The following is a 15,712-nucleotide window of genomic DNA, read 5'->3' on the forward strand; positions in this document are numbered from 1 at the left end:
AGGTCATTTATGAATATCAGGAACAATAGAGGTCCAAGGATAGAACCCTGGGGCACTCCCGCATTTATATCATATTGTTTAGATGTGCGACCGTCGAGGACTACCTGGATTTTTCTCTTATCTAAGAAGGATTTAATTATGTTAAGTATTCTACCAGTGATACCGTATGATCTGATTTTACTGAGGAGACCCTCATGCCATACCCTGTCAAAAGCCTTAGATATATCTAGAGCTACCGCTCTGCCTTCCCCCGCTTTGTCCAGTGAATGGTATATACGTTCAGAGATCACAGTGAGGATGTCTGCTGTGGAACGGGCTTGTCTAAATCCATATTGTTTGTCAGTCAGTAGTTTAGCATCTGTAAGATGATGGACTAGAGCATGGTTAATTATGGTCTCAAATATTTTGGCAAAAAGTGGGAGGAAGCTAATGGGGCGATAATTTGATGGGTCTGTCCTTTCGCCAGAATTCTTGAATACTGGTACGACAGAAGCAGTTTTCCAACAGCCCGGAAAGCAAGCTTCATTAAGGCATTTGTTGTAGAGTTTGGAGAGAACTGGAGCTACTTCGGCTGAGCACTTTTTAATAGCACAGCTGGGATAAGATCGGGTCCACATGCTTTTGAGTTGTCAAGGTTTTTTATGATAGCATGCACCTGAGCAGGGGTGGTTTTCAGATCGTCTAGTGTGGCGTCTGTCCGCATAGGAAAGTCAGGTAGGGGGTGGTTGGAAGTGTCCAGTGTGGAGTTTGAGGCAAACCGACTGGCAAGCATGTTAGCCTTGTCGGTTGCTGAGGAGACAATCTCGTGATTGTTCGTTAGTGGGGGAATTGTTGATTGCCAATTATTTACTACACTGTTGTAGATTTTCCAGAAGTCTCGAGTTCCTAGTTTTTGTGCTTCGATGCGCTTTTTAGTGGTTTCCGTAAATTCTCTCTTAGCTGTCGCTATTTCTTTCTTAACGTTATTTCTAGCTTCTATATACTTCAGTCTGTTTGAACTGGACTTATGTCGGTTAAACCTACGGTATGCATGCTGCTTTTGAGTAATGGCAGATGCACAAGTCGACGTAAACCATTGGGGAGAGTGGGGCTTACTATAAAATTTCCGCATGGGAACATGCGCTTCGATTGCAGTTTTGAACCAGTCAGTGGTCTCGTTTGCACATTGTTCAGCAGGGAGAGAGAAAATATTTTTCCATGGAGCATCTCTAATTAGTTCCCTGATGGCTTCCCAGTCAGCCTTATTATAATATCTCGTTGTTTTGAGCACTGGCTCTTCAGTTTTGGGTCTAGAGTTTAGGGCGATTTCAACCATTATCACTGCATGATCAGCGTTCCCGAGTGGGCTGTGGGCCTTCGTTATGCAGTCATCGGGAACTGTGGTCAAAAACAGATCTAGAAGTGATGCGTGTTGTTCTTCCTGGTCAGGGAAACGGGTTGGAAACGTAACAATTTGTGATAGGGAGTGAGATATAGCGAAGCTATGGGTTGTGCTGCCCGCTGCATCTGTGTGAGTAGAGAATCCAAGCCAGTTTTTGTGGTGGACATTAAAGTCACCAAACACATGTATTTGTGTGCTAGTGTCGAGGGACAGTGCCGTGTCTATGCTGTCAGATACTTTGTTTATTATGGAGCAGTTCTGAGTCGAGGGAGAGCGGTAGAGAAAATAATAGTAGCTAATATTGTGTTGCACGTTTAGTCTAAAGCACATAAAGGCTTGATCATCTGTTTCTAGGTTTGTTTCTCTAGTCAAGGGAAGGGTATTACGAATGTAAACTCCAAGTCCGTGCATATGTCTGTCAGAGTCCTTACGGCAGAGTGGGAGATATCCAGGCATGTTAAAGTGGTTAGAGGGAATGGAGGAGTGTAGGTTAGTCTCACTTAGTGCTAAAATATCCGGGGTATTTGTTAAGAGAAATGCTTCAACATCAGCTAAGTTAGTTCTAAGCCCACGGATATTTGTGAATGAGAGCCTCAAGGGAGGAGGCAAGTTGAATTTGTTTGTCCCTAATCCTGGTTTAAGCTTATTTTTAGATTGTACTGTCGTCATATTTTCTTTTTAGAGTTTCGGTAAGGGGGAGCTAAACAAGAGGTTATAAGTGTTTTTTATGACCGGGCAAATCTGGGCGCCCCCCTCCTTTCCCCACTATATATGAATTCAAATATGGCATTAAGAGTGGTCGTGGTCTACGAACTAAACTTCTTTCTTCTGCATTAGTTTTATCTATAACAAGTGGATGTTTTTACTGGATTTCAGACTTTTATGTCTTTTAAACTTTTCCAATTAGTTTTGAACCAAGAAAAAAAATAAAAACTGTACAATATATTCTTTAATGAATTCATGTAAAGTCTCTGAGGATCTGTTTGGTTTTTATGCCATTCAATGAAACACGTGTAAGATGAACTAAGTTAAACAATATGAATGTGAATTAAGTGTATATTTCTGTGATTTTGAAATATTTAATCAAGTTAGATATGCTCTGAAAGTGTAAATCCATTTTCATTGAGCTTAATGAATCGTTGCAATTTTAAGATAGCCTTATTAAATATATGCATTATAAACATATTTGCTTTAAAGAAACGCCCCCCCATATATATATATATATATATATATATATATATATATATATATATAAATGTCTATGTTTTTATCTGGGGGCATATATAAAAACCACATTGGACTAGAAACCCACCATGTTATAGTCAGCTGAGAAGCAATCCCATGGCACAATGTTTCACAGACAGGCAGTTCTTTAAGTAATACACACTCTTTTGGATAAGTGGCGTATCTTGTTTTGTCCAAAGAATGGGGTTTGTGTTCACATCCCATGCCCATAAAAGGTTTTGAATATTGGCTTCCTTCCTCCTGTGAACAGATATATTCTGAAACTACACGAACCATAATACTTAGATGAGTATGTTTAAGTTTGATCAAAAAATGGTACAATAATATTGTGGGGTCTGAGTTTGCGCCAGGCATCCATAGGCTGCACAGCGACAAAATATGGTGGATGCAGGATACAACTTGTGGAATTTCCACAGGTCATGTTAGTAATTTTATATATTGTCTGTATGGTTTTGATGGTTTTGAATAATTTTGTCTTCTGCAATTCTGTATCGTTATCCAGGGAGAAGTATATTTACTTACGTGGTCGGAGTTCTCTTCCAATTAATAGTAATTACTACACCATGGATCATTCCTTCTGGAAGCCAACCTCTCGCCAAATTTCCAGGTAAATAATCTTTTTATCTCTCTCTTTCTCCCTCTCTTTCTCTCTCTCTCTCTCTCTTTCTCTAGAAATATATATATGTATCTCTTTCTCTTTATTACTCTGTTTTTTATTTCTGTTTCTCTTTTGTACATCGTATATCTGTCTTTTATACATTTCTCTCTCTCTCTCTCTCTCTCTCTCTCTCTCTCTCTCTCTCTCTCTGTATTTATATATATATATATATATATATATATTAGGAATTAAATTCTGTAATTTAAAATTTATGACAAATTTTCTAGAAGTGTAAACCATGTTTAGTTTCAGAACAGTTTCCGATGGTTCGTTGTTCTACGCAAGTAGACTGTTCTCGAGTTGGAATCCACAGAGCAAAGATTCTTCCCGTGTTGACACAAAGAAAACATATGTGAAGTTGTTACAGAAAAGGTTTAATTTTTATGGAGCAATTTTATTTTCTGATTGGTTGGTAGCAGAACGTGAATTAATTCGATTCGTCAGTTCCTAGCAGCATCGTTTATAAATAGAATCTCCCAACTGTGCGGGATCATACCCCCATTATAGTGCAAAAATATTGTAACAAATTTATTATTCAACAAAGAATATGGACTTAAAGTATTATAGTATTGACGGTCTGTAATCTGAAATTATTTCAAAATTTCCTTGTAGTGTATATATATATATATATATATATATATATATATATGTGTGTGGATGTGGGTGGGTGTGTGTATATGGGTGTGGGTGGGTGTGTATGTATATATGGGTGTGGGTGGATGTGTATATATGTGTGTGTGGGTGTGTGTGTATATATATGTGGGTGTGTGTGTGTATATATGTGTATGTATATATATATGTGTATATATGTGTGTGTGGGTGTGTGTGTATATATGTGTGTGTATATATATATATATCTATATATATAATATATATATATATATATATATATATATATACTGCTTTAACAAAAACCAGGACGTCAAAGAATGGGTTGATAGCAACAAAAAGTGTATTTCATTGTTAGTTATAATTGTTTCAAGACCATTTGGACAAATTCAAACATTATGTCGTTTGAATATGTTCACAAGAACAGCCTTTCTTCAGGCTTGTTGAATAAAAAACACTTAAGAATAAAACATTATGGAAAACATTTCCCTTATAAGGAAAAGAAAATAAGCAAAACTATTTTACCTCAGTCGCATCCTTGTAAGGAGTTTGGTAGAGTTTTCAAATGTCAAATCGTTGAACTTTGACCCCTTAACAGCCAAATTTCTGGCCGAAAATGGATTGAAAAGATTTTCCCAAATCTCAGTACGCCTTATGTCAAATCTTGAGTCTGTAGACTGAAAATTGACAGAGTAGTTTGGTAGGGAAATGTACACACATGGACACAAACAGACAATTTCACTTTTACAGATATATAGATTGAATTAAATTGTCCTTGTAGAGAACAACCCCTGTAAGGTGATTTAGTCATACAAGGACAAATAAAACTCTAGGGTGTACTAAATTCATCTGGAACTTGGGAGGACTATTCCAACTCCTTTGGGAAATCCAGGGTTTACTAATTGCATCTAACTAAAAAAAAAACAGCAGTTCTTCCTTCTTTATCAGAAATATTGCACAGGGAATGGACTTGCAGGAAATGCAGTAAATGGTAAAAGCGCTAATGACATAGGAATTCAAGGTGAATTTGAAAATGAACTTGTCTTGCCTTGATAGAGTTCAAAATAGCCTCGTAGGAGATGTCCTTTTCTCTTCCCTGCAACCTCTATCTCACAGAAGAGATGTTGCGAGTTTGTCTCTGATGTATCGTTATTTTCATGGAAAGTGTTCGACTGAGCTTCAGTCTATGGTCCCCCCTCGCCAAACTTTCACAAGAAACACTCGTCTAGCTGAAAACACTATCAATAATTCCCCCCACGCTTTATCTGTGCCTAAACCTAAACGTAAATTCCATGAACAAACCTTCTTTCTTAGAACTGTTCACATGGTGAATTGTCTTCCGTTTTCCTGCATTCCAACTGACTACAATGTGGTTGTCTTCAAGTCTAACGTAAACAAGTTCTTGATGAGCCGTTCCATATAAGTTAACAAATTTACCGAATTTTCATTACTAATGATTACTATATTTTCCAATTTCTACTGTACACTCTTTAACCCTTATCCTTGAGTGGCCTCTTGGCCTTGATAATGTGATGATGCCTGTGTCACATTTCCTACATGGCAACTGAAATATGCTTTTATTTTTTTTACACAATTGAATGAAATTCTGTAACGGGATCCCGGACAATGCCAAGAGCCCTGCTGAGAGAGGAGGAGGAGGTATGATTACCGGGGTCCATACTGACAGGTTTTGTTTTATCGTCTTAAAAGAAAGCGCACTTAAATCCAGAAACCGAATTGCTTAAGTCTAGAGACAGACACAATGATCTAAACTATGAGATATATATTGAATTCTTTTTTTTTTTTTTTCTTTTTGTGTCAAATAATTTTTTTCTTTTTTTTTACAAAGGAATCAGCACTTATCAAGGCCCTGAGGCCACTCGAGGATACAGGTTAAAGAGTTTACATTGGTCAAAAGGACTATCATAGTAATCATTAGAAGTGTAAATTTGGTAAATTGGATTACTTAAGGGGAACGGCTCATCAAGAACTTGTTTACATTGGACTTGAAGATGGCCATATTGTAGTCAGCTGGAAAGCAGGTAAATCATCCTCAGCGTTGTTCATTATTGATACCTGTGCTTGTGCTGAAGAAGGACCTGTTAAGTGTTGAGACATCCTGTTGAACAAAGATGGCGGTGGAGAAGCAGTGCAGTCCCAATACTGAGTGTAAAGTAATTGCTAGTAACAAAGATGGCGGCTAAGAATCAAATGCAGTCCGTGACTTAGTTAACGGCGAATTGATTGAATCCAAAATTTGACAAGTCTTATAGTAACTTTGGTTAGCCCAGCCGGTGGTTATAAAAACGATCGTCGAAATCATTGGTCTCATACCCCCCATCAGGAGTCAAAAACATTTCAGAACCAATTGATTTTCAGCTCTGCCCTGAACCCTGATATTCCAGCTGCAACTGTGAGGAGCATCCATCTGCTGACACTAGTACACCTGCAGGAGAAATTTAACCACAGAGGCTGACGTTAGACAACCACCCAACAGTACCACAGGTATTACCCCCGGACTTGGATTTATGCATGTTGTACACTCTAAACATCAGAGTGCTATTTTCTAGTGACCAGAGACCGCCTGGTTGCATTTTGAGGGGTCCAGCACTCAATGGAGTAAAAGTGTTGCCACAGGGACTTAGGGTTAGCACATGTTTTCCTGCCTGTGTGTGTGACCTGACTCCTGTTGGGTTACAATTCTCCTTGTGGAGAACAACCCCTGTGAGGTGAGTTGGTCATTCATTCAAGGACCAATCAAACTCCAGGGTGTACTAATTTCATCTGGAACTTGGAAGGACTATTCCAGCCCCTTTGGGAAGTACAGAGAGCAGTTAGATAGTTTCCCAACACGAACAAAGAAAGATGTCCTCTCTCCTAGCTCCTTCTTTCCCCCCCCCCCCAAAAAAATTTAGTGAATTGAATTTTTGCAACAAACCTCTCTTCTTTTTTCAGAGCCGCAGTTACTTTGAATCAGTTCATGGTCTTCAAGCAAAAACTTGATCATGAAGAAGTCCGACCTTTGTTGATCCGAAATACGATTCCGTCCTGCATGTACCAATATGAACGGATCTATGCAACAACACGGTAAGGAATTCCAAACATTTTTCTAATATTCTGTTTTTTTTTTTGTTTTTTTTCAGAAACCAAAATACATTTAACAAAAAATTTTCTCCGATCGCTTCCTTTGTTTGACCACATGTTATCCTTTTTTTCGTTTTCTTTTTCTCTCCCTCTTCTTTCCATGATATCAGTGCGTGCACACTTTCTTAATTTGCATATGTGCTATAACGGCTGCTGCTGCTAATATTTTTTCTAGTCAGCTATATTATGGCTGCTGCTGATTTCGTTCGTGAACGCTCTGTTACATATTTATTTTTTTCTTTGAAAAACTTAATCATGTTCTTCAAAACTCAAAATAAAAATAACAATCAAGTTCCTCCCCTCTTTCTTTCTTTCTCCTTTCTTTCTTTCTTTCTCTTCTATATTTCTGCCTGAAGAGTCTGGCTTCCTGCATTAAAGAACTTTTCGTTTTAATTGTTAGATATTGGTCGACGATTATTGTGATTATTCAAGCCCAAAAGTTTTGTCAGCTAAAATATGTTTTAGAATAATCAAAATATTTAAATATTTATTTACATTTAATAGTTACCAGGAATGTTAATGTTTTTATAACAATTTAATTGACAACTTAGAATAATGACATGTAAAAATATCAGGTGATTATCTTAGTGACCTATACTAATGACGTCATTTAGAGAAAGAGATGGTCATTTTGAGATATGTAGAAATTAATTGAGTCAGTTGGAGTCGACAGAGGGACAGAGACGGTCTTCAGATTGTGATGACTTCGAGTAGAGGGGGGTCAGAAATTTTGGGGTTTTGTTTGAGCAAACATTTGATCCTGTTTTAAATTAAGACAAGTGATTTCTATACTTATTATATTTAGCTAATCATATTGGGCTTCATTTGAAGTGATTTCTATACCTTGATTGAAAATGATAATCTGTCAACCCTTTGTATACCCTAGTTTTATATCCTTCTATGTGATTACATTTATAAACTATGCCTACTAATTAACATGCATACTATTACATTGGAGTTCTAATAGTTATTTGATACTTCAATATTTATACCCGGTGAACCAAGTGCAAGTGGGATACAAGTTATTGTACTTAAAAGGAGAGTTAGAATCCTAAAGAGATCTCTCTGCCGAAATGTCTCCTCTAATTTATAAAACTCATTATGTCTGTCTGTTTGTCTCTATATTTTCAAACTTATAGTTGCAAAGCATATAAATTAAAATATAATGTGTAAGCATACTGTACAACCGACTAGTATATATATATATATATATATATATATATATATATACTTGACCGACATTTTATTTCAACTGACAGTGCTCAACGATAAGAAACAAGTACCTTTTGTACCTATTTACAATGCCTCCCCACGGGACAGAGTTAGGCACCAGGGTCGTTTTTTAATGTGGAGAAAAGGAACAAAAATAAAAATTGTCTCGGTCGTGAAGGATTTCTCCTCCACTTACAGAGAACAAGAAATTGAAGTGTACATCTGAAGAACAGTGCCTTAGTTTTATTTCCTTCTATGAGATTTCATTTATAAACTATGTTTGAATAGAGACATCTGCCTACTAATGTCTAGCATGTAGTATCAGTCCAGACCGATGCCTTTTTAGGGGAGGGGTTGCATATATTATCATTTTGTAGTTCTCTAATATATTTAAATAATCATATTGGGTTTTGTTTGAGCCAACATTTGATCCTGTTTTAAATTAAGACAAGTGATTTCTATACTTATTATATTTAGCTAATCATATTGGGCTTCATTTGAGTCAACATTTGATCCTGTTTTAAATTAAGACAAGTGATTTCTATACTTATTATATTTAGCTAATCATATTGGGCTTCATTTGAGTCAACATTTGATCCTGTTTTAAATTAAGACAAGTGATTTCTATACTTATTATATTTAGCTAATCATATTGGGCTTCATTTGAGTCAACATTTGATCCTGTTTTAAATTAAGACAAGTGATTTCTATACTTATTATATTTAGCTAATCATATTGGGCTTCATTTGAGTCAACATTTGATCCTGTTTTAAATTAAGACAAGTGATTTCTATACTTATTATATTTAGCTAATCATATTGGGCTTCATTTGAGCCAACATTTGATCCTGTTTTAAATTAAGACAAGTGATTTCTATACTTATTATATTTAGCTAATCATATTGGGCTTCATTTGAAGTGATTTCTATACCTTGATTTAAAATGACAATCTGTCGACCCTTTGTATACCCTAGTTTTATATCTTTCTATGTGATTACATTTATAAACTATGCCTACTAATTAACATGCATACTATTACATTGGAGTTCTAATAGTTATTTGATACTTCAATATTTATACCCGGTGAACCAAGTGTAAGTGAGATACTAATTATTGTACTTAAAAGGACGGTTAGAACCCTAAAGAGATCTCCCAGCTGGAGTCTCTGAAATAGTGAGTGGAATATTTGGTAGAATGCCCCATCCTCAACAAATATCAAAACATAAGAAAATATAAAAAGAGAGAAAACAGCCATCGTAGACATGACGATAAATCTCTGTGGACATCTTCTCAACATCCATGCGATTCCGCCTCTTTTTTTTTTTTTTTTACATAGGCATCACCACATTATCAAGGCCAAGAGACCACTCAAGGATAAGGGTTAAAGAGTGTACAGTAGAAATTGGAAAATATAGTAATAATTAGTAATGAAAATTCGGTAAATTTGATAACTTATATGGAACGGCTCATCAAGAACTTATTTACGTTAGACTTGAACACAACCATATTGTAGTCAGCCGGAAAGCAGGAAAACGGAAAACAATTCCACAGGCGTGCAGTTCTAAGAAAGAAGCTTTGTTCATGGAATCTATGTTTAGGTTTAGGCACAGATAAAGAGTGGGGGGAATTATTGATAGTGTTTACAGCTAGACGAGTGTTTCTTGTGAAAGTTTGGCGAGGGGGGACCATAGATTGAAGCTCAGTCGAACACTTTCCATGAAAATAACGATACATCAGAGACAAACTCGCAACATCTCTTCTGTGAGATAGAGGTTGCAAGGAAGAGAAAAGGACATCTCCTATGAGGCTACGAAGTCTATTTTGAACTCTATCAAGGCAGGTCAAGTCCTTTCTAGCAGCTCCTGCCCAGATGTGGCAACAGTATTCCATCCTTGGACGTACCTTCCCTTTTATATAGATAGAGAATAGCATCAGCAGTGAGATATCTACCGGATCGATAGAAAGATCCCACCATTTTTCCAACAAATATTTGGACTATTAGAACTACGATTCTCATCTTTTATTTTCTTTTTTCTGTTATTTCGCCTCAAACAAGGCGCAATGCCATTTGGACGTATGAGACTACTATTTGAGACCAAATTTTCCAAATGGATACTATGTAGGTAGTTGGATGTTTATGAACTGTTCTTTTATAGGTCTTTAGTTAGTTAAATAGTTTTTAAGGGGTCAAAAAGGGGTCAAAATTGAAAAAAATCGTTATACATTTTGTACATTCATCTTAATTTATTTCTAATTTTTAATTTTAGATCAGTTCATACGCATGTCACGGTGGTGCAGTGGTAAAGCTACCGACTTTGAATGCTACAGTTTTGCTTTCGGTTTCGATTCTAGCTGATGGCACCCAAATACTTTTTTTTTTTGTTTTAAATCACGACTCTATAATAATATATGACACTATAATAATATATGACTCTTCTTTTGAAATCATGACACTATAATAATATATTACTCTATAATAATATATGACTCTATAATAATATATGACTCTATAATAATATATGACTCTATAATAATATATGACTCTTCTTTTGAAATCATGACACTATAATAATATATTACTCTATAATAATATATGACTCTTCTTTTGAAATCATGACACTATAATAATATATTACTCTATAATAATATATGACTCTTCTTTTGAAATCATGACTCTATAATAATATATGACTCTATAATAATATATGACTCTTCTTTTGAAATCATGACTCTATAATAATATATTACTCTATAATAATATATGACTCTTCTTTTGAAATCATGACTCTATAATAATATATGACACTATAATAATATATGACTCTTCTTTTGAAATCATGACTCTATAATAATATATGACTCTATAATAATATATGACTCTTCTTTTGAAATCATGACTCTATAATAATATATTACTCTATAATAATATATGACTCTTCTTTTGAAATCATGACACTATAATAATATATTACTCTATAATAATATATGACTCTTCTTTTGAAATCATGACTCTATAATAATATATTACTCTATAATAATATATGACTCTTCTTTTGAAATCATGACTCTATAATAATATATGACACTATAATAATATATGACTCTTCTTTTGAAATCATGACTCTATAATAATATATGACTCTATAATAATATATGACTCTTCTTTTGAAATCATGACTCTATAATAATATATTACTCTATAATAATATATGACTCTTCTTTTGAAATCATGACTCTATAATAATATATGACTCTATAATAATATATGACTCTTCTTTTGAAATCATGACTCTATAATAATATATGACTCTATAATAATATATGACTCTTCTTTTGAAATCATGACTCTATAATAATATATGACTCTATAATAATATATGATACTATAATAATATATGACTCTATAATAATATATACGAAATCTGGACAAATTAAAATATCATACTTAAACATATTTTGCGACCGGGCAAAGCTGGGTGCCCCCCTCCCTCCCCGCTAGTATTTGGTAGAATGCCCCATCCTCAACAAATGGCAAGAAATCAAATTCAAATTCTTAGACAGGATGATATTTCCCTGTGGACATCTTCTTAACATCTATCCATGCGACTCCATTTTTTTTTTTTTTTAAACAATGTATTGTTTGCGTTGTTGGATGCTTTTTTTTTTCTTTTTGTTATTTCGCTTCAAACAAGGCACAATGCCATTTTGACGTATGAGACTACTATTTGAGATTAAGTTTACCAAATGGATACTATGTACGGAGTTGAGCAGCAAGGTGTCAGTATAATCAGGGAAGTAGGGGCCTGAGAAGGAATTCCAATGTTTACCAGTTCGAGGTAAAAAACTAAAGGGTGTGGCAGAAATATCTCCCACATTTTGACATGCGGTCTTCCCAGTGGCGCTCGTGCAGTTTATGAGCAATCATTAATTTGTATGAATGTAGCTGCATATCAGTGTGTAGAATTCTTCTGACTGTTCGATCAGACAATCCCAACGCCGAAGTATGTTTGCGAGCTGAACGTGTAAGAGACTGAGTAACTGAAAGTCTCACAGCTTGAATACTGCCTGGCATTCGAGCGCTTCGAGGCCTTCTAAGTGGTTTTCTTTTAAGGGTCAAATCTGTAGCTCTGAAATTTGCAACCCATCCATCTGGAGCAGCATCATGCCGTCGTATCTGGAGAAAAAATTGGCACTTGCATAAGTTCATTAGCAACATATAGTTGAAAGTTAAAATGTGGGGGGCTATTTCTGCCACATCCTGAATTTAATAAGACTTTCAGCATCTAGGGATCCTTAGAGTATAGGGGTGGGATTTTGCTGCTTCTAAACATTTCAACAAGTGTTGGGGTTTGGTTGCTAGTTCATATGTTTACAAAACGTTTCAATTTTTTAGCAGATTTTCGCAAATTAATATTTTTATTATTAATAATAATAATAAACTTAAGATTCCTCTAAAATTCAGCCGGGCAATCATGTTAGAGAAGACCGTCACATTAGAGACGTGGAGGACATTTGAGAGTACGATCATGTTTTATTCAGGAAAGTACCCGGAAATTAATGCTGTTGTTACAAAAACAAAACAGAAAAAAAAGCAGTCCAGTTATTACTTGTCTTATGTTCCTTGCGACATACTCTGCTACAACGTGTTGGGTTCCGAATGTCTACATTTTAACGCGTACAACCTTACAGGAGTATTGTATACTTTCATTTCACTATTGATACTGAAGAATTCTGAAACAAAAAAAACATGTTACTTTTTGTGAGTTGGTTATATTGCCTTTGAATATGGACGTTTACCAATTACAATTTATTATATGCTAGCAGTTCAGCCCGGCTTTGCTCAGGCCCTATGTACTGTTCATAACTTTATGTGCATGTGTATATATATTAAAAAGTTTGACTCATATCCAGGTAACCTACATCTACAATTTCAAGTGTTAAGACTCAAAATTGGTGGAGAAATTTGATAGAGTCTGAAAAGGTCAACTCTTTCAACTTTGACCTCTTGGCAGTTAAATTTTCGCCCACAAACTGATTAAAAAGCTTGCTGCATGTCTGAATACCCTTTATGTAAAATTTCCAATATTTACACCAAAAATTGGCTGAATAGTTTGCTAGAGACCGCAAAGGTTAAATCTTTTGAACTTTGACCCCTTGGCAGCCAAAATTTCAGCCAAAAACCGATGAAAAAACTTGCCCTTGGTCTGACTACAATTTATGTAAAATTTCAAATGTTTAGACCAAACATTGGCTGAGAATTTGGTAGAGACCGCAAAGGTCAATTTTTTAAAAACTTTGACCCCCACTTTTGACTCCTCAACATTCATTGTTTTGGGCTCAAATCAAATTAAAAAGTTTGATTCATGTCCAAGTAACCTAGATCTAAAATTTCAAGTGTTTAGACCCAAAATTGGCAGTGGAGTTTGGTAGAGTTTCCAAAGGTCAAATCGTTGAACTTTGACCCCTTGACAGCCAAATTTTGGGCCGAAAATCGATTAAAAATTTTTTTCCAAATCTCAATACCCCTTATTTCAAATCTCGAATCTGTAGACTAAAAATTGACAGAGTAGTTTGGTAGGGAAATGTACACACACACACACAGACACACACACAGACAATTTGACTTTTATATATATATCGATTTTATATTGACATCTAGATTTGTTGATTGACAATCCTTTTTTATACCTGCTCTGTTTAATTTTATTATGTCTTATCCCTATTTTCTTATTTCTTATTTCTGCCTCGATATCTCAAGGGGTTCACTTTCAAAGCCCTTAACAATGATTTATTTTTCGTTTTAATTTCACAGAATTCCAGGCCACGAAATCGACGTTTTGTTGCATAACAACGCTTCAAAGGTAAAACATGTTTTGTTTTTTTTTGTTTTTTTACACGGTGGTCACCACTTATCAAGGCCCGGAAGCCACTCAGGTATAAGGGTTATTGCAAGTACAGTACGTTAGTGTGGAGATTTAATGAAGTGTTTACTTAAGAGGGCGGTTCATTAGGAATTTGTTAACGTTGAACTTGAAGACATCCAAGTTGTAGTCAGGTGGGAAGCAGGCAGACGGAACAGAGTTCCACAAGCGTGCAGTTCTAAGAAAGAAGCTTTGTTCATGGAATCCACGTTTTGATTTAGGCACAGATAAAGAGTGGGGGAAATTTTTCACAGTGGATTCAGCTAGACGGGTGTTTTTCGTAAAAGATTGGCGGGGGGGGGGGACCAGAGATTGGAGTTCATACGAGCACCTGCCATGGAAATAACGATAAAACAAGGATAGGCTCGCAACGTCTCTTCTGTGGGAGAGAGGTTGCAAGATAGAGAAAAGGGCATCCCCCACTAAGCCACGAAGTCTATTTTGTACTCTGTCAAGGCAGGATAGGCTGTTTTTAGCAGCTCCTGCCCAAATATGGCAGCAGTATTCCATCCTTGGACATACTTGGCTTTTATATAGATAGAGAATTGCATCAGTTTATTTATAAAAATCGGTTTTGTCCAGGGTGAGACTATCGACTTACCCCACTCCTCCCACCCCCATCCCCGACACACACAGCTAGGACCAGTGTGAGAGATTATCCAGAAAAGTGAATGATAAAAAAAAAAAAAAAACAGCTGATCGATTGAATTCCACAGATCAATAAGGTACATATTTTTGATCCTCATTTAATCCCGAGCAACATCGGGTCTTTCTGCTAGTTATTTATGAATAGAAATTGCATGAAGATAGCACTTCTGAAAGTACTTCTTTTAAACTCCTCGGCCTAACGTTTACAGGGAATATGAACTGGAATTGAGAGCATTGCCAAGGCTGCTGCAAGGAAGGTTGGCTCCCTCTACCGTGCAAGAAAACTACTTACGCCTGACAGTATCCTGTACCTCTATAAGGCCACTATTCGCCCATGTATGGAGTACTGTTGTCACATCTGGGCTGGTTCATCTGCTGCTTGTCTCTCGCTCCTGGACAGAGTTCAAAAGAGAGTCACCAACCTGATAGGTCCTGAACTGTCATCTAGGCTTCAGCCTCTGTCCCATCGACGAGATGTTGCATCCCTCTACCTGTTCTACAAATACTTTAATGGTGAATGCTCTGATGAACTGCAAACACTTGTACCTCCTCGACGTAACTACCCCCGACAAACCCGACAAGCTACTAAGTGTCATCCCTTTACAGTAGAGATCCCTAGGTGCAAGAAAGCCTTTTACTCCGATAGTTTCTTCCCCAGAACTGCGGGTCTTTGGAACTCCCTTCCGGGATTCTGCTCTCCCAACTGTACTGATATGCAGAAGTTCAAGTGTAATGTGAACAAACATCTTTCTACTCATCTCCCTTCATAATGACCCTGCTAATTAAGTCCCTGATAGTAGCCCCCTGCTTCAAAGTGGCATTGTGCCTTGTTTGGGGTGAAAATTGAATAAAAAAAATTAAAAAAAAAAAAACTTTATTAAAAGAAATAGTCACA

The 15,712-nt window shown here is 36.1% G+C and overlaps 1 protein-coding gene across 3 annotated transcripts in view; it reads left to right on the top strand.

Annotated features, from left to right (window-relative positions):
* LOC145261046 (carnitine O-palmitoyltransferase 1, liver isoform-like) overlaps positions 1-15,712 on the top strand; it is a 200,153-nt gene that overhangs the window by 109,861 nt on the left and 74,580 nt on the right. For all 3 annotated transcript variants that reach the window (XM_080119203.1, XM_080119205.1, XM_080119204.1), the window contains exons 6-8: positions 3,129-3,233; positions 6,849-6,980; positions 14,061-14,109. In XM_080119203.1, coding sequence (XP_079975329.1) covers positions 3,129-3,233; positions 6,849-6,980; positions 14,061-14,109 — 286 coding nt within the window. The remainder of the gene's footprint in view (positions 1-3,128; positions 3,234-6,848; positions 6,981-14,060; positions 14,110-15,712) is intronic.

This window comes from Euprymna scolopes, chromosome 37, assembly GCF_053919585.1.
Source record: "Euprymna scolopes isolate OS-2025 chromosome 37, ASM5391958v1, whole genome shotgun sequence".
In the NCBI taxonomy this organism is placed as follows: Eukaryota; Metazoa; Mollusca; class Cephalopoda; order Sepiida; family Sepiolidae; genus Euprymna; species Euprymna scolopes.